The sequence below is a fragment of the Hypanus sabinus genome, chromosome 16 (assembly GCF_030144855.1).
Source record: "Hypanus sabinus isolate sHypSab1 chromosome 16, sHypSab1.hap1, whole genome shotgun sequence".
NCBI lineage: Eukaryota > Metazoa > Chordata > Chondrichthyes > Myliobatiformes > Dasyatidae > Hypanus > Hypanus sabinus.
In genome coordinates, this window is record NC_082721.1 from 18,741,787 (window position 1) to 18,766,984 (window position 25,198).

Consider the following 25,198-nt stretch of genomic DNA (forward strand, 5'->3'; position numbering starts at 1 on the left):
CTCTTTGACTTCCTTTGTCAGCCACAGTTGCATCATCTTCCTTTAGATATTTCTGCATCTTTCTGCATATTTCTGCATCTATCCTGCACCATCCAAATTTCTCCCAGAACTCCAGCCACAACTGTTCTGCCATCATCCCTGCTGGTGTCCCCTTACAATCAACTTCAGCCAGCTTCTCTCATGCCTCTGTAATTCCTTTACTCCACTGTAATATTGATACATCTGACTTTAGCTTCTCCCTCTCAAACTGCAGGGTAAATTCTATCATATTACAATCACTGTCTCCAAAAGATTCGTTTATCTTAAGCTCCCCAATCAAATCCGGGTCATTACACAAACCACCTAATTCAGAATTACCTTTCCCCTAGTGGGCTCAATCCTAAATTGCTCTAAAAAGCCATTTAGTAGGCATTATAAAATTCTATTTCTTGGGATCCAGCACCAACCTGATTTTCCCAATCTACCAGCATTTTGAAATCCCCCATGACGATCATTACATTGCCCTTTTAAATGCCTTTTCTATCTCCCATTTTAATTTGTACCTCACATCCTGGTTACTGTTTGGTGGCCTGTATATGAGTCCTATCTGGGTCTTTTTAACCCTTGCAGTTTCTTCACTCTACCCACAAGGATTCAACATCTTTCTGAGGGCTGGGTTTCATTTTTTACCAACCCCACTCCCCAGCCTGCCTCCTGTCCTTGCAACACAATGTGTGTGTGTCCTTGGATGTTAAGCTCCCAACTATAATCTTCTTTCAGCCACAACTCAGTGATGCCCACAATATCGTACCTGAAACAAGATCATCTACTTTATTCCACATACTGCGAGCATTCAAATATAATACCCTCAGTCTTGCATTAATCAATCTTTTCAATTTTTTCCCATGTTACACTTAAACTCATCCTGCTGACTGCAATTTTGTCCTAGCATCTGCCTGTCCTTCCTCACAGTGTCTCTACACAATGCATCTATTCGTATACCAACTGCCCCATCCTCAGCCCTATCACTCCAATTCCCGTCACCTTGCCAAATTAGTATTAATTTGGTAGAGAGTATTAATAGGAGACGTATATCAAAGGAAATTGTTGCAATTCACTTGCAGACCCCCACCCCCCAGAGACTTTGAGCAAATGATGAGAGTAAATTTATTGCTGGGAGAACTGAATACAGAGCAGGAACATCATTCATCATCATATAGGGCAGTGGTGAGGCTATATCTGAAGTATAGAAGTATTGCAGCACTGTGCAGGAAAGCTGCATACATCATCAAGAACCGCCCCCCCCCCCCCCCCCACTATCCAGGCCATGCTGACTTCTCACTGCTGCCATCAAGAAGGCGGCGCAGGAGACTTAAGTCCCACACCACCAGGTTCAGGAACAGATATTACCCCTCGACCATCAGGTTCCTGAACCAGAGGGAGTAACTTCAATCACCCTAACATTGAACTGATTCCACAACCTATAGACTCACTGTCAAGGACTCTACAACTCAGGTTCCCAATATTAAATTTTTTACATATCTATTTATTATTATTATTTTGTTTTTCTTTCTGTGTTTGCACAAATTGTTGGTTTTTTTGCATGTTGGTTGTTTGTCTGCCTTTGTTTGTGTGTAGCTTTTCCATTGTGTTGAAAATGTGGATTCCTTGCAGGAAAACAAATCTCGGGGTAAAATATGCGGACATGTATGCGTTCTGATAATAAATTTACTTTGAACTCTGAACCTTTGTATGTAGTTTTGGTCTCCTTATTTAAAGGATAGTAATATGCTGGAAGCAGCTCTGAGATGATTCAATGGACAAATAGCTCTAATTAGCTAACTCTAGCTCTACAAACTCACTTTCAAGGACCCGATGTTACTCATAATCTCAGTATTATTTTTATTTGCATGTTGGTTGTCCATCAGTCTTTACCTGTTAATGCATAGCTTTTCATAAAATTCTATTGTATTTTCTTTCTCCTGCAATTAATCTGAACAAAGCACAAGGTAGCACACTGTAAATGTGCTTTGATAATAAATTTACTTTGAAATATCTGGAATGGACTATGAGGAGAACTTGGACAGACTAAACTGCATGTGCAGTAACTTAAAAGACTGGAAAGTGGCTTGATTGAATATTATAAGATTCTGAGAGCTCTTAACAGGTGGATGAGGAGAGGATATTTCCTTCCTTAGGAGAATCTGGAATTTAGGGGCATTGTTTAAGTTAAAAGGTCATTCATTTTCTCTATTAGGGCTGTGGATTCTCAACCTCAAAGGGCAGTGTAAGTTGAATCTTTGAATACTTTTAAGGCAGAAGTAGACAGATAAAATCTAAGTGAGTAGATGTAAGATTATGACTGATAGACAGGAATGGGAGTTTAAGACCATTAGAGATAGGACTAGAATTAGACTATTTGGCCCATCAAGTTTGCTCTTCCATTCCATCATGACTGATTTATTATCCCTCTCCACTCCATTCTGCTTCTTTCTTCCCATGACCTCTGACACCCTTACTAATCCAAGAACCTAACAACCTCCGATTTAAATATACCCATTGATTTAGCTGCCCTCCATACCCAATTGTGCCAATAAATTCCACAGATTCACCACCATCTGGCCAAAGAAATTCCCCCTCATCTCTGTTCCAAAGTGATATCCTTCATGCTGAGGTTGTGCCCTCTGGTCCTCGACTCCCCCTCTGTCCTCTCCACATCAACTCTATCTAGATCATGTCGGAGCAGATATAAAGGGTTGTACTCCTGCCCTTAATTAGTGTGTTTCTGTGCTCATATTTTCCTACCATCACAGTGTCATTTGTGAGGATGGGATTCTCTTGGTCATCTGTTGTTTCAACAACTAAGGAATCCATATGGAAGAATGTAGGGAGGCTCCGTTGTGCAGAATCGGAAGAGGCTACAGAGGTTTGTAGACTTAGCTGGCTCCAACATGGGCACGACCCTCCCCACCATTGAGGACATCTTCAAACAGCAGTGCCTCGAGAAGGCAACAACCATCGTTAAGGACCCTCTCCACCCAAGGCGTGCCCTCTTCTCATTACTACCATCAGGGAGGAGGTACACATTCAAAATTCTAGGAACAGCTTCTTCCCTTCTGCCATTTGATTTCTGAAAGGTCCATGAACCTATAAACAGTAGCTCACTATTCCTCTTCAGCACTATGTATTTATATTCCTGTGGGAAAGTTTGCTACATGGGCAACAGTTGTACTGCCCTGGCTTATGTGTCTAGGTAACTAGGACACAAAAGCCATGGTTGACTCTGCCCAATGGAGAACTCCCGGAATCAACTGGTTGTCCATATGACAGAATGAGCTGCCAGAAGAGGCTGAAGCAAGTACAGTAACAACATGAAACAGAGACACCTCTTTCTCCCTTATTAGGTGATGCTTTGCTGCACGCATGAGTGCTCGGTGGTGAGTGCCGATGCTTTTTTTTTGCTGGCGGGGGAGTGGGGATCGATACTTTGCTGCTGCTCATGCGTGGGAGCTGGGGGGGGGCTTTAGGGTTCTAACATTTAACTGTCATTCATTCTTTGGGGGCACTCCTCTGTTTTTGAGGATGGTTGTGAAGAAAAAGAATTTCAGGATGTATATTGTATACATTTCTCTGACATTAAATGTACCTTTGAAACCTTTGAAAAGATAGTTGGAGAGTTACATGGATAGGAAAGGTTAAGAAGAATATGAGTCAAACACGAACAAATGGAACTAGCTTGTGTGGGCATCTTGTGTGATGTTGTAGGATTTGCTGGCCACAAAGTTCCAAACTCAAGTGAAAATCTTAAGCCCTTTCTGATATTGACAGCTACGGGTAACTTTACTAAAGGGAAGTTTAACTGAAGCCACCCAGTCTTCAAAAGCTAGATCACTTCCATGTTTATTCTCCATGGCAAGTTTAGCTGCCAATACCATTTATCTGAGCAGTAAGTTGTCCCCTCGCTGCCAAAGAGGAGATACTTCCAGCCAACAATGTAGTTTAAACACAGTTCTTTTACTTTTAGTGATACATACATAAATCGGGACATAATTCTTAAAACATATTTGAAACCCACAGAGGATTTCCATCTTATAATGGATTTCAAAATTACAAACAATTTCTAAAATACAAAGGATTTCCAAACAACAGGTACAATTCCTTTCCGCTAAGAAGATATATCAATGAGTTGAAAAATGAATGGATCGTCCATTGCAAAAATCAAAGGCAGAGGAATGGATTCTAGTCACCCCGTTTCCTGTTATTCTTCTTGCTGTTCCTTGACCATTCCTAACAAGCCTGACCAGCACTAAACATCTATACTGTTTTTTTCACTTGGGTGACCTCACACACATGTGACATTTTCTCAGATACCATTTCACATGGGTGGTCCAAAAGCTTCTGGGAACAAAGTTCCAAGGTACACACAATTAATACTGTGAAGTTGACTCGCTAAGCACACAAACCACCCAACGATTAAAAGAGCAACTATTTGATGTGCAAATTGATAATATCAATCTGGTCTGCAAGCTTCTATAAACTAAATAACATTGCTTGATTTGAAACAGGCCAATTAACGTAACCTCATTGCCTTGCACTGCAACCAGCCCCATGCTGTGGGCAAGCATTTTGTGCTCTACAGACAGTATTGCCTGTTTGCAAAGCTGCCTTTTTTTAACTTCAGACTGATTATTGCTTGCCACTTACATTTTAAAAAACTGAAGACTGGCTCCCATTTATGACAAGAAGCTGAACAAAGAACATTGGTTGGAAGTTTAACTTACTCAGAATAAAACTCTTCGATCTCTACCAGTGTCAGCCGCTATGCTAGAAAGCTGAGCTTGGCAAAAAAAAAAGGCCCTGTGGCCCAGGACAGTGAAAATGCATCACACTTGGTCAGCATTGTCCAGTTGAAACAGAAGGATCTGTTCCCTACTGTATGACTCTAACATACTGTTAATGGAATGTTAACCTTGCAAGTGGATTAGCATACTCACTAAAAAAATAGAGGGAATTTTTGGATGAATGCATTAACACTCTAAAATACAATGGCCCCAACCTAAGTCTAGTACACTGACAAAAGAATCTTTGACCCCCCTAGATTTGAATTGCTATAATATTGCTAGTTACATGGAAGGAGGCAAACATCAATGGTGTTTAATTGCATTTTGTTCCTCAATGAGATGCAGATGGAACTGCCGAGACTGGCATCACTATCCATTATTAGCCACGCTGAGGAGAACGGGTCTTCATTTTGTGATATATCGCATTTGCTTTGGAGACAGGAAAACAATGTGTCCATCTGATTCACACTTCTTTACATCACTTCAAGCCAGTTTTCTTGTAAGCCATGTCTGAACCACTCACATTTCAAATATTAGGGATATAATCAGATTTTTTTTTAGCTTCCTATAAGAATTCAGAATATCATTACTGAGCCACATCTGCCTCAATCTCTGCCAAGAACAAAATAACGTCTCCCCGCACCTTCTTATGGATGGGGCTTGTTATTAATTTAGTAAGCTTTTCATGTCTAGCCAGTCTTTCAGAGATAAAAGAGTCACAGCAGTTCAAAGTCATCCTTCTTCAGTGCGATGCCGGTATCAACATATCCTGTGGGGAAGTAAATGGAGAAGTGGAACAAAGAGCAACCGGATCCTCTGATCCACATCTCCTGGAAGCGCAGCTTCCTACAGGGGCTGGGGATGTAAGGTTATCAATTCGCCATGGGACTATCTAGGGATTAAGGACTACTCTCTGGCCCTGGGCAATCAAGAGAACTGAAAAATCATAAGAGGGATATTAAAAACCATAAGACATAAGAGCAGAGCTAGTCCATTCAGCCCATCGTGTCTGTCTTGCCATTCCATAACGGCTGATCTATTACCCCTCCTTTGCCTACTGTTTATACGGATCAAAACATTACACGGTGCATGGAACTGGAATAAAGTAAAACAATAAGAATGCAGAATCAAGTGCAAAAGCTACTGAAAAACTGCAGTGCAGGCAAACGATATCATTGCTTGGTTTGAGATAGATTGTGTGACCAAGAGTCCATCTTATTGTACAAGAGGTCCATAAAGAGTCTGATAGCAGTGAGATGGTAGCTATCCTTGAGACGAGTAGTATGTGCTTTCAGGCGTTTGGATCTTCTGACTGACAAGAGAGGGAAGAAGAGAGAATGTCAGTCGTATGTGATGTCTTTGATTATACTGGCTGCTTTACTGAGGAGTGAGAAGTGCAGACAGAATCCATGGTGGGGAGCCTGGCTTCTGTAATGTGATGAGTGTGTCCGAAATTGATAAGAGTTGACAGGGACAAGACAAATTTCTTTAGCCATCTGAGCAAGTCGAGGCGTTGGCTGGAGCAGTAAGAGCTGGGAGCAAATATGCTCTTCAATAGGTCACCTTTTAAACATTTGAGTCTTTCCTGAGAATGTGTACATCTCAAAGCATGTATAAAAAATCACATCCTCTCTTGTTCCTTCTCATTTCCTGTCTCGGCTAAGAAAAGAGTTCAAGGAAAATGACTGCAAAAAGCCCACATGAGTGCAGAGAGTTTAAGGGTAAAAGCAGGTAGAGGATGTGAGTAAATACTGGAAAATAAAGCCAAAGAACATCTGGTGTTTTATGATTACTTAATGAGAATAACTTGGGAAATAGGCAGGCTTATTTGGGGCTAAAAAAGATGACCTGTGTGAGTGTACAGAAGATTAGGGTAAGGTTCTTAGTAAACATTTTGCAGTTTTCTGCTTCAGAAGAATAAAGATGCATCCTAGTTAAAAGGGAAGGCTGCAAAATATTGGACAGAAAAAAACATAGTAAAGGAGGAAATCAGAAGCAGTTCAGAATTGTTGAATTGTTGTCACTGCCCAACCACTAAAAGGAGCAAGCAAGGAAATTACAAAGGTTTTGACGATCATTTTCCAATGTTCTCTGACAAGAGGTGCCAGCGGATTAGAGGGCAGCTAACATTATATCATTGTCTAAAATGGCAGGAGGAGATAAACTGGCTTATTTTAAATTTGGCAAAAGACAACTTATTAACATCAGCTCCAAGGGATATATAAACCTTCATCTACAAAAGTGCAGATTAGTCAGAGAGCCTGCATGAATTTATCACAAGTCCAATTAATGTGCGTATATTTTTTGAGGAAGTTGTGCCAAAGTATTAGATGCAAAATAAAGTTCAAAGTAAATTTATTATCAAAGTACATATATGTCACCATACACAACCCTGAGATTCATTTTCTTGCGAGGATACTCAATAAATCCATAATAGAATAATAACCATAATAATCAATGGAAGTCTGCACCAACCTGGGTGTTCAACCAGTGTGGAAAAGACAACACGCTGTACAAATACAAAAAGAAATAAATAATAATAATAAATAAATAAGCAATAAGCATCGAGAACATGAGATGAAGGTCCCATTTGGCAGTCTGTTCAAAATTGTAAAAGGCCAAGAGATTCAAGGGGCAATGGCGTACTGCATTCAAAACTGGCTCAGTGGGAGGAAGCAAAGGATAATGATTCACCAGTTTATTTTAACCATACTGAGTACTCTTGTTATTTGCTGAGTATGTTATAGAATTTGACTTAAATGTAAGGTGCAGAATAAAATAAGTTTGCAAGTAGTAAAATAATTGGTTGAGTAGCTGGCAGCAAGAGGAAAAATGTTGAAATGTCAGAAAGTATGGAAGGATGGTTTAGTTGGTCAGAAAAGTGTCAAATGGAGTTAATCAGAGGTAGTGTAAAGAAGTGTATTTGTGTGGAGGTGTCACAAAGCAAGGGAATACAGAATAAATGTAAGGGTACTGAGTGGTGAGGACACTCAGAAGGACCTTGAAGTACACATCCACAGATCCTCAAAAGGCAGCAGTACCATTCAACCAGACAACTAAAAAAGCTAGGGAGTGCTTTTTCTTTAATAGCTTGAGGCACAGAATGATGTAGGAGCAGGGAGATAATGCTGGAAGAGTTCTGTTAGCTTGAGTACTCTGTACTGATCTGTTCACCACATTACAGTTTACAGGCCACCCCGGCTGTTAACAGAGGCAAGGGAGAAATTTACAAGGGCTTGGACTGTCATTTTCCAATATTCACCTGCCCAACAAATTGGAGGACTGCGAACATTGTATCCATGTACCATTATCTCAAAGAGAAAGGAAGCATATGTATGGTTTAGGAAGCTGAAATTGGACAGGGCTTTTCAAAAATATGAAGCAAATTGGAGAGAACTTAAATAGGAAACCAAGAGGGCTAAAAGGTACATTCAATTGTCTTTGGCAGATAGGATTAAAGAGATTTCTCTAACTTCCAGTAATTCCATCTTCTTCCATTCCCCACTCTGTCTCCCCTCTTACCTCGTCTCTTCTTCTCAGCTGCCTATTACCTCCCTCTGATACCCCTCCCCTTCCCTTTCTCCTACAGTCGACTCTCCTCTCCTATCAGACTTTTACTTTTTCCAGCTACCACCTGCCAGCTTTTCACTTCATCCCCCCCCTTCCTCAACCACCTATCTGCCCCCTCACCTGGTTTCACCTATCACTTGTCAGCTTCTGCCCCTCCACCCCCCACCCCCCACACGCTCTCATTCCAGCCTCTTTCCCTTCCTTTTCCGGTCTTGATGAAGGGTCTCAGCCCAAAACGTCAGCTGCTCATTCCTTTCCATAGATGCTGCTTGACCTGCTGAGTTCCTCCTGGATTTTATGTGTTACTCAGGAAGAGTTTTATACATACAGTACGATAAATACAAGAGGTTATCGAGGGAGGGGGTAGGAAGACTCATGGACAAAGAAGGACATTTATGCCTGGAGCCAGAGAAAATGGGCAAGGTACTAAATAAATGCTTCTTATTGGAATTCAATAGATTGAAGATCATGTTGATATGAAGAAAACGAAAGTGCTGGGCTTCTTGAAGAACATTAGGGTGAATAAATCCTTAGGTCACTGGTTAAATAATTTCCCACTCGAGATCAATAAAGTATACTATTATTATTAATAATAAATCTCCAAGGCCCTATGGGACCTATCCCAAGTTCTTAATAGAGGAGATTGCCTCACAAAGATCTTTGTATGCTCTTTAATCACAAAGAAGTTCCAAAGGAAAGAAGAAAAGTCAATATTGTCCCTCTCTTTAACAAGAGCAACAGAAAAAGAACCAGGAAATCACAATGACAGGGAAATTACTGGAGAAGTTTCCTATGGATAAGACCCTCTTGCATCTGGAAAAGCATAAATTTATTAGAAATAATCAGCAGGACTTTGTGTAGCCTTTTGGCCCGTGAGGTTGTGCCAACCTTTTAGCCTACTGTAAAATCAATTTAAGATGCATTCAGATGGGCACGGGAACAGGCAGGGAATGGAGAGATATCGAGTGAGTGCGGGCGGGTGAGATTAATTTGGATTGGCACCATTGTCACTGAAGACATTATGGGCTGAAGAGATTGTTCCTATGGTGCACTCTTCTATGTTTAAAAAGGAAGAGATAATTATAAGGAAATATTGGATAGGCTGAAGTTGTTTTCTTTGAATCAACAGATGCAGCAGGAAGACAGTAAATAGGAGGGACTTGCTTACATTAGCTAGGAGGCAGGATGAAGGTGCATTTCTAGCGAAGGAGGTGTAAGGCGTTCCTTCCCTCTGCTTGCCTGCAGGTCAACCCTGGGCAAGGTGTAGCACCTGATTAGCACTGCCCTCCCCACCACCCATATCAGAGTCAAGTGAAGCCATGGGAACACATGGTGGATGGTCATATGAGCATCTGGTGCATTACCACAAGTCCTGATTACGCCACCATTGATGCCAGGCAGGTGATCTCTGAAGAGCTGGGGTTACCCATCTTGTAATGACACCACCCAGAAGCAGACAGTGGCAAACCACTTCTGCAGAAAAAAATTGCCAGAAACAGTCATGGTCATGAAAAGATCATGATCGCCTACGTCATACGACACAGCAGATAATGACCGAACTTAGACCAGCAGAGGGGTGAAAAACTAGGAAGTGCACTTTTAAAATTATTGATGGAAGAATTTGAGGGCAAATGGGGATTTTTTTTTCAGTCAGCTTATTGCTCAAAAGACCAGAGAAGGAAGAAACCTTCTTCACGTACAGGAAATATATATCTGTACACTAGAACAACTGCAACCAGAGGTCCATGGAGTAGGTGCTGGAAGGTGGAATTCGGCTAGGTAGCTCTTTCTTGACGAGTAGGGAGACAATGGGCTGAATAACCTCTATCCACTCTGCACAGTTTCTAATGGTTAATGAACTCCTTTGACAAGTTCCCAGGAAAGATTTGAACACCTTCTGCTCATAAAAAATAGCTCATTGATGGAGTTTCTTTCCTTTACTGTTTACAAGATGTGGCTTCTCTGAATCCATCCCTCTCCGCTGGCAGTGGTCTCAGTGGAAACTCTGGAGGGCTTTCATCGTTGTGAGTCCAGACTCACAGGGACACCAGACCAGGGAAGGGCAGCCCAACTGACCAATGGAAATTAGAGCCCTGTGATTGGGTGGCAAGGCAACTTTGGCGGTGATTGACAGGGCATCCAGGAACCCTGGCAGTGTGGCAGTAGAAGCCAATAAGAGTGCGTGGCCAGATGGAAAAGGAGCCAAGTTCTTCATCACTCCACCAGGGACATTCTGGGATCTGTTTCAATAGACAACACTCTCCATACACCGCTTCATCTTAGTAACAGCCCCTACCCCTACACCAACTGTGTTAGTGCCACCTTCCTATCGTCTTACCGTCCTGGTAGATTTCCTAATTTCCTAGATATTTTATTAAGAATTCAAAGATTCAGAGTACATTTATTGTCACCAAGTATGTATACAGAATGTCACTTTGAGGTTCAACCTCCTGCAAAGAAACCCTTGGAACCCACAGAAGAAACTATCAGATTCCCACCACATGGAAAAGAAATCAAATAGCACTAGTGGCAAAAAGTGAGCGAACAACACGTAGGATTTCGAACAAGAAACCAGGAGTCCAGTTGTATTCAGTTTACTTCAGTTCAGTGTCACGCTGCTAGCCGACTGCTGGCTGCAGGCAAAGCATTCTTCGCTGGAGCGCCCCAGTCTGTATCGATCACCCTTTCAAGCACAGCAAAGGAAAGAGTAACCATAATCAAGCGATGCGTGCATCATGAACCTCAAAGTCCCACAAAACGAGTCCACAGCTTCACCGATCAATCCTTGCAACATGTAGCTCAAGGCTCCTGCGCTTTCCTCTGACAGCAGCTGGTGAGAGGGAGAGGAAGGCCAGTCAAACGCAGGCAGGTGCCGCCAGACAAGTAGTTCCGTGAGCTGTCTGCAGGATGTTGCTGTTGGTCGCGTTGTTCTCTGGTGCCATCTTGCTCCGTGATCATTACCAGGCGCGTGATGCAATATCGAGGGAATTCGGCAGACCAACCCTCCTGCCACATGGATCAGAACCAGTGCCCCAATCACTACCCATTCACTGCGGCTGCCCATGTGGGTGTTGTAATCCATCATCCCATCTCCAGAATTCTTCCAATAACTTGCACCCACAGTGAAAGGCATTAACCAGACATTCATCCCACCTGGAACCAGCTGCTGGGCATATTCGACAACCTTACTATTAGCAGAATGTCACAATGGAAAACAGCCATTATCTGATCTTAAATGCCACATTTGGTTTCTCCCTATCAGGAATATGCCCTTTGTCCATTTCTCTGTCTTCTGTACAATGGAAAATTTACATCGACTCACTTTCTCAATTTCAATGAAGGATTCTGGCCCTGAAATGTACTTTCAGAGTTGCTCTCCGATTTTCAGAGTGTTTCTAATATTTTCAGCTTTTATTTCAGACTTCCAGCATCTGCAAATTTTTTTATGAATATTCATAACCATTGGCTTTTGTGGGATCTTGCTGTGCCTTGACTCCACAAGCACGAACATTTGCTTCTCCTTGTTAAGCTGTTTCTGAAGCATCTTTCCTCCCACAATCTATTACACAAACCATTATGAATTAAAAATCCACTGTTGTCAGCTGGTGTCAGTGGGGAATAGGTAATAAGACAAAAGATACCATGGCAACAGAAACCATGTGATTTAGGGTATGTAGTGTTTAATCAACAAAAAGGTGGGGAAATCTGTCATTCTGGAATCAGGCACTCATCAACAAACGAAAACCATACTCATAAACATGAGATATTTTCTTACATTATTCATTTTTTTTCTACACTGCCCTTCCTTCTAAATTAAATCTTCATTAAACTCCCTTGCACAGCTTCCAGCGAACAATTAAACAATGCAAGGACAAGAAGGAGCTAGCCGGGAGCTATAAACCACAAGAAGGCAGACACAGGGGATTCAGGGAGTGTTCATTGCACAATTATGTGGAGTACAAAGGGAGTTTTCGCTGCACTGCTTCAGATGCCCTGCTTCACAGCAGCAGTGGCAGCCTGCCTTGCTGTGTCCTTGCCTCAGCCCCGGTTACAGCAGTAAGGACGAGGGCTGTTCACTTGGGGAGAGGTTTCCGCCCAGCAGTCTCCCTCTTTCACTTCTGAGGGGGTTTATTAAACTGTCATGGATGACCTACCTCGTCACATCAAGGAGGAGCAGCAAGATGCTACTTTGCACCAGAAGAAAAAAAAGACACAAAAATGTGAATATTTGTGACTGATAATGAGACACTTTGGCTAAAACAAAGAGAAATTGAGTCCAATTTTCCAGCTCTCAGCCATGTCAAGAGCTTATCCAGGTACTTGTGACCTTCTAGGGGTTTATGAAATCATGAGGGACACAGAGAAGCTGGAAGACCTCTGCTTTTTCACCAGGGTAAGGGAGTCCAGAACTGGAGGTCATAGCTTTTTAGTGGGAAGGTAAAGATTTAGAAGGAACTTCAGCACTCCTTTGTGGAATGAGCTACTAGGGGAAGTGGTAAAGGTAGACACAGTTACAACATTTAAAAGATATTTGGACAGGTAGATGGATAGGAAAAGTTTAGAACAGGGGTTCCCAACTTTTTTATGCCATGGACCCCTACTGTTTACTGAGGGGTCTGTGGACCCTAGGTTGGGAACTCCTGGGAGGGATATGAGCTGAATGCAGGTAAAAGGCATAAGCTCAGTCAGACATCTTGATTGGCATGAATGACACGGGCTGAAGGGCCTGTTTTCCATATAATTTAAAGTGCATGCGGTGCCCAACACAGGTAAAGAGTAAACAGTACAGTAAACAGCTTGTTGTCCTGATGACGAGAACTCGGTGGTGGCAGGGTATTCATTAGTCTCACACCCTGAGGGAAGAACTTGTTGCCCAGTCTGGCAGTCCTAGTCCCGATGTTCCTGTGGCTCCTTCCTGATGGTGGTGGATCAAAGAGATTGTGGAATGAGTGGTAAGATAATCCCATTTTATTCTCCCCACTTTTCCATCAACTCTCTTGTGTATGACATAGGCGATCATGATTGCTCTTGGCAAATTTTTCTTCAGAAGTTGTTTGCCATTGCAGTCTTCTGGGCAATGTCTTATAAAATGTAGGTGAACCCAGCCATTATCAATACTCTCCAGAGATTGTCCACCTGGTGTCAGTGCTGGCATAGCCAGGACTCGTGATATGCACCACCTGCTCATATGACCATCATATAACTCATATGACCAGCTCCCAAGGCTTTGCGTGACCCTGATCAGTGGGGGTAGGGAGGAGTTGGGGGGCTCGGCAGGTGCCACACCCTCCCCAAGAATGATTTACAGATTAGCAGAGGGAATGAACGCTTTACACGTCGTTTGGTAGAGACATATCTCCACACCACCATCCGATTCTTCTACACACCAGGGCAATTTGCCAATTAGCCTACGAACCATCACTACTTTGGGATGTGAGTGGGAAATGAAACACACAGAAGAAACCTTCTAATCTGGGTCACATGAAACCTGGTTAAGTGACCGCTGACACCAAGCAGACAATCTCTGAGAGTATTGATAATGGGTGAGGTCACCCGTCTGATAAAGACGCTGCCCAGAAGAAAGCAATGGCAAACCACTTCCGTAGAAAAAATTGCCAGGAACAACCATGGTCATGGATAGAGAAAAGAATAGCAAATGGAAAGACAAATGGAAGACATGATCGACCACATCATACAAAATGGAACATGATGATGATGAATGGGTGCCTGGAATGCACTGCCATGGGATACAGTGGAAACAGCTACAATGGCAATATTTAAGAGATATCTAGAAATACACATGAACTGGTGGGGAAATAGAGAGATACAGGTCATGTGCAGGCTGATGGAATTCCACATGGCGACAGAGGGCCTGTTCCTGTGTTGTACTATTCTACTTTTTCTGTTCTATGTTTAATGTCAACGTCCTCTGGTGAGATCTCCTCTGCTGGTTCTAAACTCCTATAGAATCAATCATTCTTCATGAGACAATAACTTCACCTCCCAAATCAATTCTAGTATTCATTTTTTCCAAATTGCCTTCAAAGCAAGCATACCCCTTCTTAAGTAAGGTGTTCCCAGTGTGATTTCACCAATACCCTGTAAATTATACAGAGGTTATCCTACTGCTATTTTTAAAATTTGTTTTAGCAATACAACGTGGAGTAGGCCCTTCTGGCCTTTCAGGCTACGCCTCCCCAGCAACCCCTGACAAACCAGATTAACCCTAACATATTCTAATCATGGGACTATTTACAATGACCAATCACCCTACCTGGTACATCTTTGGACTATGCGAGGTAACTGGAGCACCCAGAGAAAACCCACACATTCCATGGAGAGGACAGAATGGCGCCGGAATTGAACTCTGAACTCTTCATCGCCCCAAGCTGTAATAGCATTGCGCTAACCGCTACGCTACCGTGCTCTTGCAATGAAGGTCATTGTTACGTTTGCCTTTTTAGTGACTTGCTGCATCTGTATACTATTTTCTGTACCTCTCTTGTACAGCTGCACCCCATAGGATCTCTCCTCTTGGTCCTCTGCAGCCACCAACACAATTACCCAATGACTCATTCTCTATGAACATGATAAGCTCCAAAGATTCTGGTAGCCTGAACTCAAAGGGTTAAATATCAACAGAAGACTCTGGCTCAAATACCTTTCAAATATTCTAGGCTAAATTATATTCCTCTTTGCACTGTCAAATCAATGAAATGATCCTAGAGATCAATAAATATATTTGCCCAAGATAATCCACGCAGTAATAATTTCCAACGTTACTCAAATTCTGTTAGCAATTCACAGTAGAGCAGTCAAGTAAACTGGTGTGGAGAATAATGTGACCAGTGACCACAGATAGATATTTCAGACTCAAAAGCAAAATAGTTCCGATGCTGGAATCGAAATTACCAAAAGAAATTTCTTGACATTTTCAGCAGATCAGGCAACATCTGTGGAAAGAAAAATTTCCTGGTGGATTACCTGTTATCAAAACAATAAACTCTCTGATTTTCTCTCCAGTGATGCAGCCTGAGTACTTACAACATTTTCTGTCCTTCCTTCTAAAAATTCCTGTGATTTTTGATCAAAGCTTTAATGGAAACGTACAATGTAAACTTACATTTATTCAGCCAGCATAAACAAATACTACATCACCCCGGACATTCTCTTTCTCCCTTCTGCCATCAGACAGCATATACAAAGCCCTGAATGCATGTATCCCCAGGCTTCTACCCAGCTTTTCTAAGATTTTTGAATAGTTCCCTAACATGAAAAGATGGACTCCTGACCTCACAATCTACCTTATTATGATCTCGCACTTTATTGTTTGTCTGCACTGCACTTTCTCTGTAGCTGTTGGACTTCATTCTGCATTCTGTTATTGCTTTACTTTGATTAGATTAAGATTTTAAGAAAATATGATTAGTCTTGTTTGTCACATGTACCTTGAAACATACATTATTTACGTCAGATTAAATCTGTGAGAATTGTGATGGGCAAGTGTTGCCAAGATTCTGGTGACAAAACAATATGGTAACTAACTGTGCATCTTTGGAATATGAGAGGAAACAGGGAGAATATACAAACTCCTTACTAGCAGAAGCAGGAACTGAACTTCGATTGGGGATTTTAATTTATTTATTTGTTTATTTATTGGGTTGCAGTGTGGAGTAGGCCCTTCCAGCAGTTCAAGCCACACCGCCCAGCAACCCCCGATTGAAACGTAGCCTAATCACGGGACAATTTACAATGACCGATTAACCTACTACCCAGTACGTCTTTGGGCTGAAGGAGGAAACTGGAGCACCTGGAGGAAACCCACACGGTCATGGGGAGAACATACAAACTCCTTCCAGATAGCGATAGGAATTGAACTTGGATCACTGATACTGCAAAACGTTGTGCTAGCCACTACACACTGCAATAGAGATCCCTGGCACTGTAATAGTGTTACGCTAACAGCTGTACTACTGTGCTGCCCCAAGGTGAGGATGTTGGATTTTTTCAAAGAGCATCCTTAATCTATGTTGTGTCCCCAGTCTGATATCCCCTGCAGTTATGGCTGATCAGCTCCCATGCTGGTTTGACACTATGTCACAGCAGGAGAATATTGGTCCAGAAACATAACCTTTAATCTAAGTATCATATACTCATTTGCTGCCCAGTTTTTTAAAATAGTGAGAGCTCTGATGTCTCCCAGCAAGAATCAGCACCCAGAGGAACATCAAACTGAATGGAAGAATTTTACCTTATAGTTTTCTATCAAGGACATTAATATGATACTATATTTAAAAAAAGGACCTTGGATAGCAAAAGATCCATTATTAATAGATAGCAGACATCCATTAGTCTTGAAAGATCATAGATTTGCACCTTGGAAGGTTTCCAGGGCGCAGGCCTGCGCAGGGTTGTATGGGAGACTGGCAGTTGCCCATGCTGCGTCCCCTTCTCCACATCACCGATGTTGTCCAAGGGAAGGGCACTAGGACCGATACAGCTTGGCACTAGCGTCGTCACAGAGCAATGTATGGTTAAGTACCTTGCTCAAGGTCACAACATGCTGCCTCAGCTGAGGCTCGAACTAGCGACCTTCAGATCACTAAACCAACACCTTAACCACTTGGCCACACACCAACACCATTATTAATATCGCTCAACATAACTGAAGCCTATTAGTTGATTCATGTTTTTTCAGGCAGATTCCTGAAACCACTTAAGGCAGAATTACTTCATGCTAGACCCTTGATATCCAGTAGAAAAACTAATAATAAAGCTCTGTTAATGACATGGAATATATTATAATTTTTACCATGTTAATATTTGTTCAGAAGTTCTATGGTTCAGTTAATGTCACAGTATGTATACAGTATACAACCTGAGAGTCGTACTCTTCACAGAGATCCACGTAACGAGAGAGCCATTGAATGAATGATAGAAACATCGAAGCCTCAAAGCACCCTCTCCCCCTCAGAAGCAGCAGCAAAAGCATCGACCCACCTTCCCCCACCCATGCTCAGAACCCCACTACCTCCCTAACATTTTTTCCACCTTCTCTTTCCACTTCCTCTGTTTATAATGATCAGACCATACTTACCCCTTTGCTCCAATTAAATTATTCCATTTTCCTGTCCATCTTTTTAAACTTTGCTTAATTTTGGAGGTAGAATCTCAATCTTGATTGAGAAATGATTCCAGAGGCTACTTTATTAACAGATTAACGAGTCTTCATGTCTAGCACAACACGTTCAGTCCATCCACTCTACAGCAACTTTTTGAAAGGACTATACATTCATTTCTCATTCTCTGTTTTTCTTCCACGACGTACCTTTAATATTTTTAATTATTTAGCTTGTAATTAAAGTATTTTCTTAAAGATAATATAATCATATAACATAGAATGTAGAACATGTGCAAAGCTCAAAATATTATGTATGTGGGCATATGAATAGCTCTGCAGAAGAGTGCAGGTGTTGCATGTATTAGGTCTGGGATTTAATTCGGGGCATCTCCAGGGTGGCAATGTTGATTTTTTTTCTTTTCAGATTGGCACGGTAGCATAGCAATTAGCTGTTATAGCACTTGCAACCCAGGTTCAATTCCACCACTGTCCGTAAGTAGTTTGTACGATCCCCCCCTGACCACGTGGGTTTCCTCCAGATGCTCCTGTTTCCTCACACATTCCAAAGTCGTAGAGGTTAGTAGGTGAAAATTGTTCACAGGGGTGTAATTGGGGAGCAGGTGCTTGTTGCCATGCTGTTTCTCTAAATAAATCAAATAATTTAGTGGTCGGTCCAATCACAAACAAGAAAAAATCTGCAGATGCTGGAAATCCGAGCGACACACACAAAATGCTGGAGGAGCTCAGGAGGCCAGGCAGCATCCATGGGAAAGAGTACAGTGGGCGTTTCGGGCCGAGACCCTTTGGCAGGACTGGAGAAAAGAAAAGGAATAGATTTAAAAGATGGGAGGTGGGGAAGAAACACAAGGTGATAGGTGAAACTGAGAGGGGGAGGGATGCAGTAAAGAGCTGGGAAGTTGAGTTAAAAGATGGGAGGGGGGGAAGAAACACAAGGTGATAGGTGAAACTGAGAGGGGGAGGGATGCAGTAAAGAGCTGGGAAGTTGAAAGAGGTAGAGGGCTGGAGAAGGGAGGAGACAGAAGGCCATGGAAGAAAGAAAGGGGGGGCAGAGCACCTATTGGCATGAACATCAATTTCTCGAACTTCCGGTAATGCCCCCCCACCACATTCCCCGTCCCATTTCCCCTTTCTCTCCTTATCTCCTTGCCTGCCCATTTTCCCTAGTCTGGTCTATCAATGGAACAAAGATGCTTCATCCCTGAAAACCCTGCAGTAAGTCACCTTTGCACTCTTCCTAAACATCACCTTTCCAGAAGTGGACGCAGCTGTGACCAAACTAGTGTTTTATAAAGGTTTGTTGTGACTTCCCTGCTTGTGTACTCTGGCTAATACAACATTGACTCAGTTACGACAGTTGAGTATTACTTACATTAATGGGTAATTGAGACATGATCTAACGCTAAGATCAACAAGAGAAACAGAAAGGATCACTTTAATGAAGAATGTTTGTTCTTCGTTCCCACGCCCATTGACGTCATGTTTTCAGTTCCATCAATATGGAGTAAGGTAGATGATCTTGTAGCGCAGTTAGAGGTTGGCAGGTATAACATTGTAGGTATCACTGAGTTGTGGATGAAAGAGAATCATTATTGGGAGTTTAATATCCAAGGATACATATTGTATTGAAAGGACAGGCAGGTCGGTGGAGAGTGTGGGGTGGCTCTGTTGGCAAAAAGAAATGAAATAAACTCTTTAAGATTGGAAGATATAGAATCCTTGTGGGGAGAGTTAAGAAACTCCAAAGATAAAAAGAACCTGATGGGAGTTATTTACAGGCCTCCGAACAGTAGCCAGGAAGTGGGATATAAATTTCAATGGGATAAGATAGGGTGTGTAAAAAGGGCAATATTACAATAGTCATGGGGTATTTCAATATGCAGTTAGATTGGGAAAATCAGTTTGGTTTTGGATCCCAAAAAAATGGAATGTATATAACGCCTATGAGATGGCGTTGTAGAGCAGCTGTGGTTGAGCCCTATAGGGGAAAGGTAATTCAGGATTGGGTGTTATGTAATGACCCAGATTTGATTAAGATATAGGAATCCTTGGGAGACGGTGATCATATTATGGTAGAATTCACCCTACAGTCTGAGGAGAAACTAAAGTTAAATGCATCAGTATTACAGCGGAGTAAAGAGAATTACAAAGACATGAGAGGAGCTGGCCAAAGTTGATTGAAAGGAGACACCAGCAGGGATGACAGTAGAACAGTAAAGGCTGGACTTACACAGAGCAATTTGAAAGGTGCAGGATACATCCCAAAGATGAAGTAATCTAAAAGGAGAATGATGCAACTGTGACTGGCGTGGGAAGTCAAAGACAGGAAAAAAAGCAAAAGACGGCATACAATATAATGAAAATTAGTGAGAGGTTAGAGGTTTGAGAAGCTTTTAAAAGCCAATAGAAGGCAACTAAGAAAGCAATAAGGAGGGAAAAGGATATATGAAGGTAAGCTGAAGAGATTGTGGAGGCATTAGTGATGATGATCTTTCAGGAATCATTAGATTCTGGAATGGTTCCAGAGCACTGGAAAATTACAAATGTCACTCCACTCGTTAAGAAGGGAGGAAGGCAGAAGGAAGGAAATTATAAACCAGTTAGCCTGACTTCAGTGGTTGGGAGATGTTGGAGTCCATTGTTAAGGATAAGTTTTTGGAGTATTTGATGGTGCTTGATAAAGTAGGCCAAAGTCAGCATGGTTTCCTTAAGGAGAAATCTTGCTTGACAGATCTGTTGGAATTTTTTGAGGAAATAACAAGCAGAATAGACGAAGAAGAGTCAGTAGCTGTTGTTCACTTGGATTTTCAGAAGGTCTTTATCAAGGTGCCGCAAGATAAGAGCCCATGGTATCACAGGAAAGATACCGGCATGGATAGAAGATTGGCTGACTAACAGGAGGCAAAGAGTGGAAATAAAGGGGACCTATTCCAGCTGGCTGCCAGTGACTAGTGGTTTTCTGCGGGTATTGTTACTGGGACCACGGGAGAATGGGCAAAGAAATGGCAGATGGAATATAATGTAGGGAAATGTATGGTCATGTATGGTAGAAGGAATAAAGGTGTAAACTATTTTCTATATAGGGTGACAATTCAAAAATCAAAATTGCAAAGGGACTTGTGAGTCCTCATGCAGGATTCCCTAAAGGTTAACTTGCAGGTTGAGTTGGTGGTAAGGAAGGCAAATGCAATGTTAGCATTCATTTTGAGGAGTAGAATGTAAGAGCAAGGATGTGATGCTGAGGCTTTATAAGGCATTTATTAGGCTGCACTTGGAGTATTCTGAACAGTTTTGGGCCCTTATCTAAGAAAAGATGTGCTAGCATTGGAGGAGGTTCACGATGTTAATTACTGGAATGAAAAGTTTCACATGTGAGGCGTGTTTGATGACTGAGGAAGTACTCACTGGAGTTTAGTAGAATAAGGAGGGATCTCATTGAGACCTATTGAATACTGGCCTAGTCAGTAGGGATATGGAGAGGATGTTTCCTACAATAGTTGAGTCTAGGACAGTCTCAGAATAGAGAGATGTTCATTTAGAACAAAGATGAGATGGAGTTTCTTCAGCCAAAGGGTGGTGAACCTGTGGAATTCATCACCACAGACGTTTGAGGAGGCCAAGTCATTGAGTATATTTAAAGTGGAGGTTGACTGGTTGTTAGTTAGTCAGGGCGTCAAAGGTTAAGGGGAGAAGGTGAGAGAATGGGTTGAGAGGGATAATAAATCAGCTTTGATGGAATGGCAGAGCAGACTTGATGGGACAAATGGCCTAAGTCTGCTCCTATGTCCTATTATGGTGTTTTATTAACACGGGAAGAATGTCATGCGGAATGGAAGGACATAAGCAACAATACTGTGATTTTATTAAAACATTTGGGAGTTGAAAGCTGTGTTTCCATACAACACATTAAATAAAAGAGCACGGTGATTGACATGATTTCGATACTGGCTGTCTGATGATGTAGGCAACACAAGGTCACAGGATCAACAAAACCTCTTTCCCAGATCCTTTTATCAGTACAACATTAAACATATCCCTTCTAACTGATTGGCAAAATTAAAGCTGTACTGACGATTTTAACATTTTGACTCTCAAACATTCTGGAAGGATGTTAACCTAGATCATACCCCTGGAACATTCAGATAATTAACCCGAGACCACCCCCATCCCAGCACTAACTGCACCTGAAACCCATAGCCTGCTGTTCACCTTCCCAATCTCATCTCATTGAGCTGAAAACCTATAGAAGCCACACCTATGAATCTTTCATATGAATTTCAGCCAAATGCATTAACACATTTATTATTAATATTGTGCAGTAGGACTGCAGCCCAGTAGTTCATATTTTATGGAAGCAGACTAGACGCTTAATTGGAGAGTTATTTTGTGCAGTCAGCCTAGGCATCCAGAGAGGGCACCATTTCAGGCCAGCACTTCCAGGCAAAGGAACACTCTCCTATCAGTGGAGGCACTAAGGCGAGGAAATTAGGTAAAGCTCACAACGGTCCAAAAGCCCATCGGCATTGTGCTGTCTGGGTCTCAGAGGCAGATGGGCACTTGGGCAGCAGGTGCTGCCTAGATCTACGGAACAGCTAGCTCGGCAGGAGTCAGGACATCTAAAGAAGAGAGCAAGATGGAAGGGTAGGGAGCAGGTGGTGACGGCAACATGTCTGACAAAGAGAGAGCTTGTGTTTATATATAGTAATTTGCTCTTCAAGGATGTCCCAGAATAGTTTAACCCTATGAGGTGTAATCATTCCTGCAGTACACCCAGTGGCCACTTTATTAGGTATTAACCAGTGCCTAATAATGTGGCCGTTGAGTGTACGTCCGTGGTCTTCTGCTGCTGTAGCCCATCTACTTCAATGCTGTAAGCTCAAAGACACTCTTCAGCTCACTAACACATGGTTATTTGAGTTACTATACCCTTCCTGTGGCTTGAGCCAGTCTCGCCACTCTCCTCTGACCTCTCCCATTCACAAGGCGGTTCTCCCCCACAAAACTGGATTTTTTTTTGTTTATCGCACCATTCCCTGGACCAGGGGTTCCCAACCAATTTTTATGCCGTGGAGCCTTGCCATTAACTGAGGGGTCTGTGGACCCCAGGTTGGGAACCCCTGCTCAGAGACTGTTGTGCGCAAAAAATCCCAGGAGATGAGCAGTTTCTGAGATACTCAAATCACCCCATCTGGCACCATGGTCAAAGTCACTTAGATCATGTTTTTCCCCATTCTGATGTTTGATCTGAATAACTGAACCTCTTGATCATGACTGCATTCTCTTATGCATTGAGTTGCTACCACATGATTGGCTGATTAGATACTTGTGTTAATGAGCAGGTGTACCTAATAAAGTATCTGCTGAGTTTATAATTGCAGTACAGCAAGATCCCAGAAGTAGCAGCACAGTAATAGTTAAATAGCCTCGTTTTGTGATGTTTCAGTAATGAATATTAACAAGACACTGTGGATAACTCCCTGGACTCTCTGAAAGCACAACGCCTCTACATGGGAACATTACCCAAGACTTTTGTACTTGAGTCTAAACAGGATTCAAATCCATTGCCTTCTGAATCAATGCCAGGAGGACCATCTACTGAGCCTCACAGGCAAGGATAATACATTTCCTTTGATAGTTTGTGTTCTGTGCCCCACAGATAGTTCTTAACTATTCAATCCTTTGTCACTAATACACTACCAAACACAGTCGCTTTGATCAGCCAAACCTGCCAAACAGCAAGGAAGGGTTTGGTCCATTGCTTCTTTTTCAAAAGTATCACAAGACCTGTGTTTAAAACAAATAAATAAATGCAGAGGGTTCTGCAAATAGGCTGCAGATCATTCAACTTTCAATAAAATAACCATGTTGACCTTTCAAATGGAAAGCCTTCCTTTACACAAGTCACTGTGCAATATTATTTTATTTCAGATGCTAGAGGGGCCCTGAGTTCTTACTTTATCTTCATTTCTTGCCTCACATTTAGAGCATTTGCAATATTTGCCTCTGTACATGTGCCTGCCTCCAACCTAGGGGCAAGTTGCAATCCATCATGCGTTTAACCTTGAGGAATCCTCATTTCTAAAACGTAAACACAATTCCATGCCTGAATGTATTTGGTGATCTCCGAACACCCTGCAGTGATGTCCTATCCCACGGCTCGCATACCTAGCAAATGGAACGAAATATTCAACTCAGCAAAAGCAATGATTGGTACAAAAGATAAAGAGAACCAAAAACAGAACAAAACACAAGCATTGTTGCCTGATGCTATTATTCATGAGCTGGGGAGCGACCTGACAGACTGTACCTTCAGAATGCTGTTTAATTGTGCGCACACACAAACAGAAACAGAAGCAAATAACAGAAACACACAGGGGCTAAATCCTGTGTGTACCCAGCATTAAAATTCAGTGCAGACTTACCTCATCTCCAAAAAGAGAAGAATGTAGAAATGAAAGAAGCCAAAGCAACCCCATGAAAAACTGTGTCTGGCGAGATGCTGCATTCAGCAGCTGTGAGACTGGCTTACTGCTGAGGGCTTGGTTTGTGGTCTTGCTTCTCAGCCCACCAGATGGCAGGATTCCTACCACTTCATGCCACTGTTTTGCAAAAACATATATTTCCTTAAAGTCTCTTTATGAAACAAGGTCACAGACTTACAGCCAGAAACGAACAATGAAATACTTAATTTAAAAATATTCAGAATTGAGGGTAATAATTGGATTGGAAATCAGAAATTTAAGAAAAGGGTTTGCATCTGTCATTCTTGCTGGTGTTTGTCAAACAGCCCAGCTTTGATGAATTTGCAAATTGAATGAAAATGAATACTGACATCACCAAGTGGTCACAGCAGGTATTCACACTGCAGTTTGTCCACAAGATTCAAGGTTCAAGATTGTTTACTGTTATTTCAGGTACACAAGTGTAAAGGAGAACAAAATAATTATTACTCCAGTTCCAATGCAGCACATAAAAACACACTTAGATAAAGAACACAATAATAAAAAAACAATAAATATAAATATATAATACAGCTTACACATAGATTGATTATATATACATAAAGGAGTGTCTGTACTTAAAAGTGACTCTGACAGAAAATGATAAAGATTGATGATGAAGAATGTGATAGGGTGGGTTAATGGAGGTGTTGTTCAGACTTACTGCTTAGGGAAGTTAACACTTATTGTGTCTAGTTGTCCTGGCCTGGATGCTACAGAGCCTCCTTCCTGGTGGGCAAGAAATCTAAGCACTAAATCTCACAATTAGTGATAGATTCAACCTACACCAAAAGCTTTATCAAAGAGGTTGGTTATAAATTGAAGGGAGAAAGCTGGAAGAGGCACAGAGATGTAGGGAGGTGATTCCACAGCTGAGGGCTCAGAGAACTGAAGGATCAGCTTCCAGTAGTGGAGAGATTAGATCTGGGGATTTGCAAGAAGTCAAATTTGAAAGATGAAGAATTATCAAAAACGGAACTGGAAGAGAAAATAGAGAAGGGGCAAAGTCATGGATTTGAAAACAAAAATGAGTACTTTAAAATGGAGGCATTGTTGGTAACCGGAGTTCATTGATTCTACGGGTTGGCTTGTGGATTTCAGGAAAGGGAAGTCGAGGGAACACACACCAGTCCTCATCGGAGGATCAACAGGGTGAGCAGTTGCATGTT

At 41.9% G+C, this 25,198-nt stretch overlaps 1 protein-coding gene across 1 annotated transcript in view; it reads right to left on the reverse strand.

Moving 5' to 3' along the window:
• The window catches only part of apc2 (APC regulator of WNT signaling pathway 2), a 233,285-nt gene extending 209,236 nt beyond the window's left edge, over nucleotides 1-24,049 (reverse strand). Inside the window, exon 1 of the mRNA XM_059990792.1 lies at nucleotides 23,952-24,049. Within this exon, the coding sequence (XP_059846775.1) occupies nucleotides 23,952-24,005 (54 nt within the window). The 5' untranslated portion in view covers nucleotides 24,006-24,049. The remainder of the gene's footprint in view (nucleotides 1-23,951) is intronic.
• Nucleotides 24,050-25,198: the final 1,149 nt, after the last annotated feature.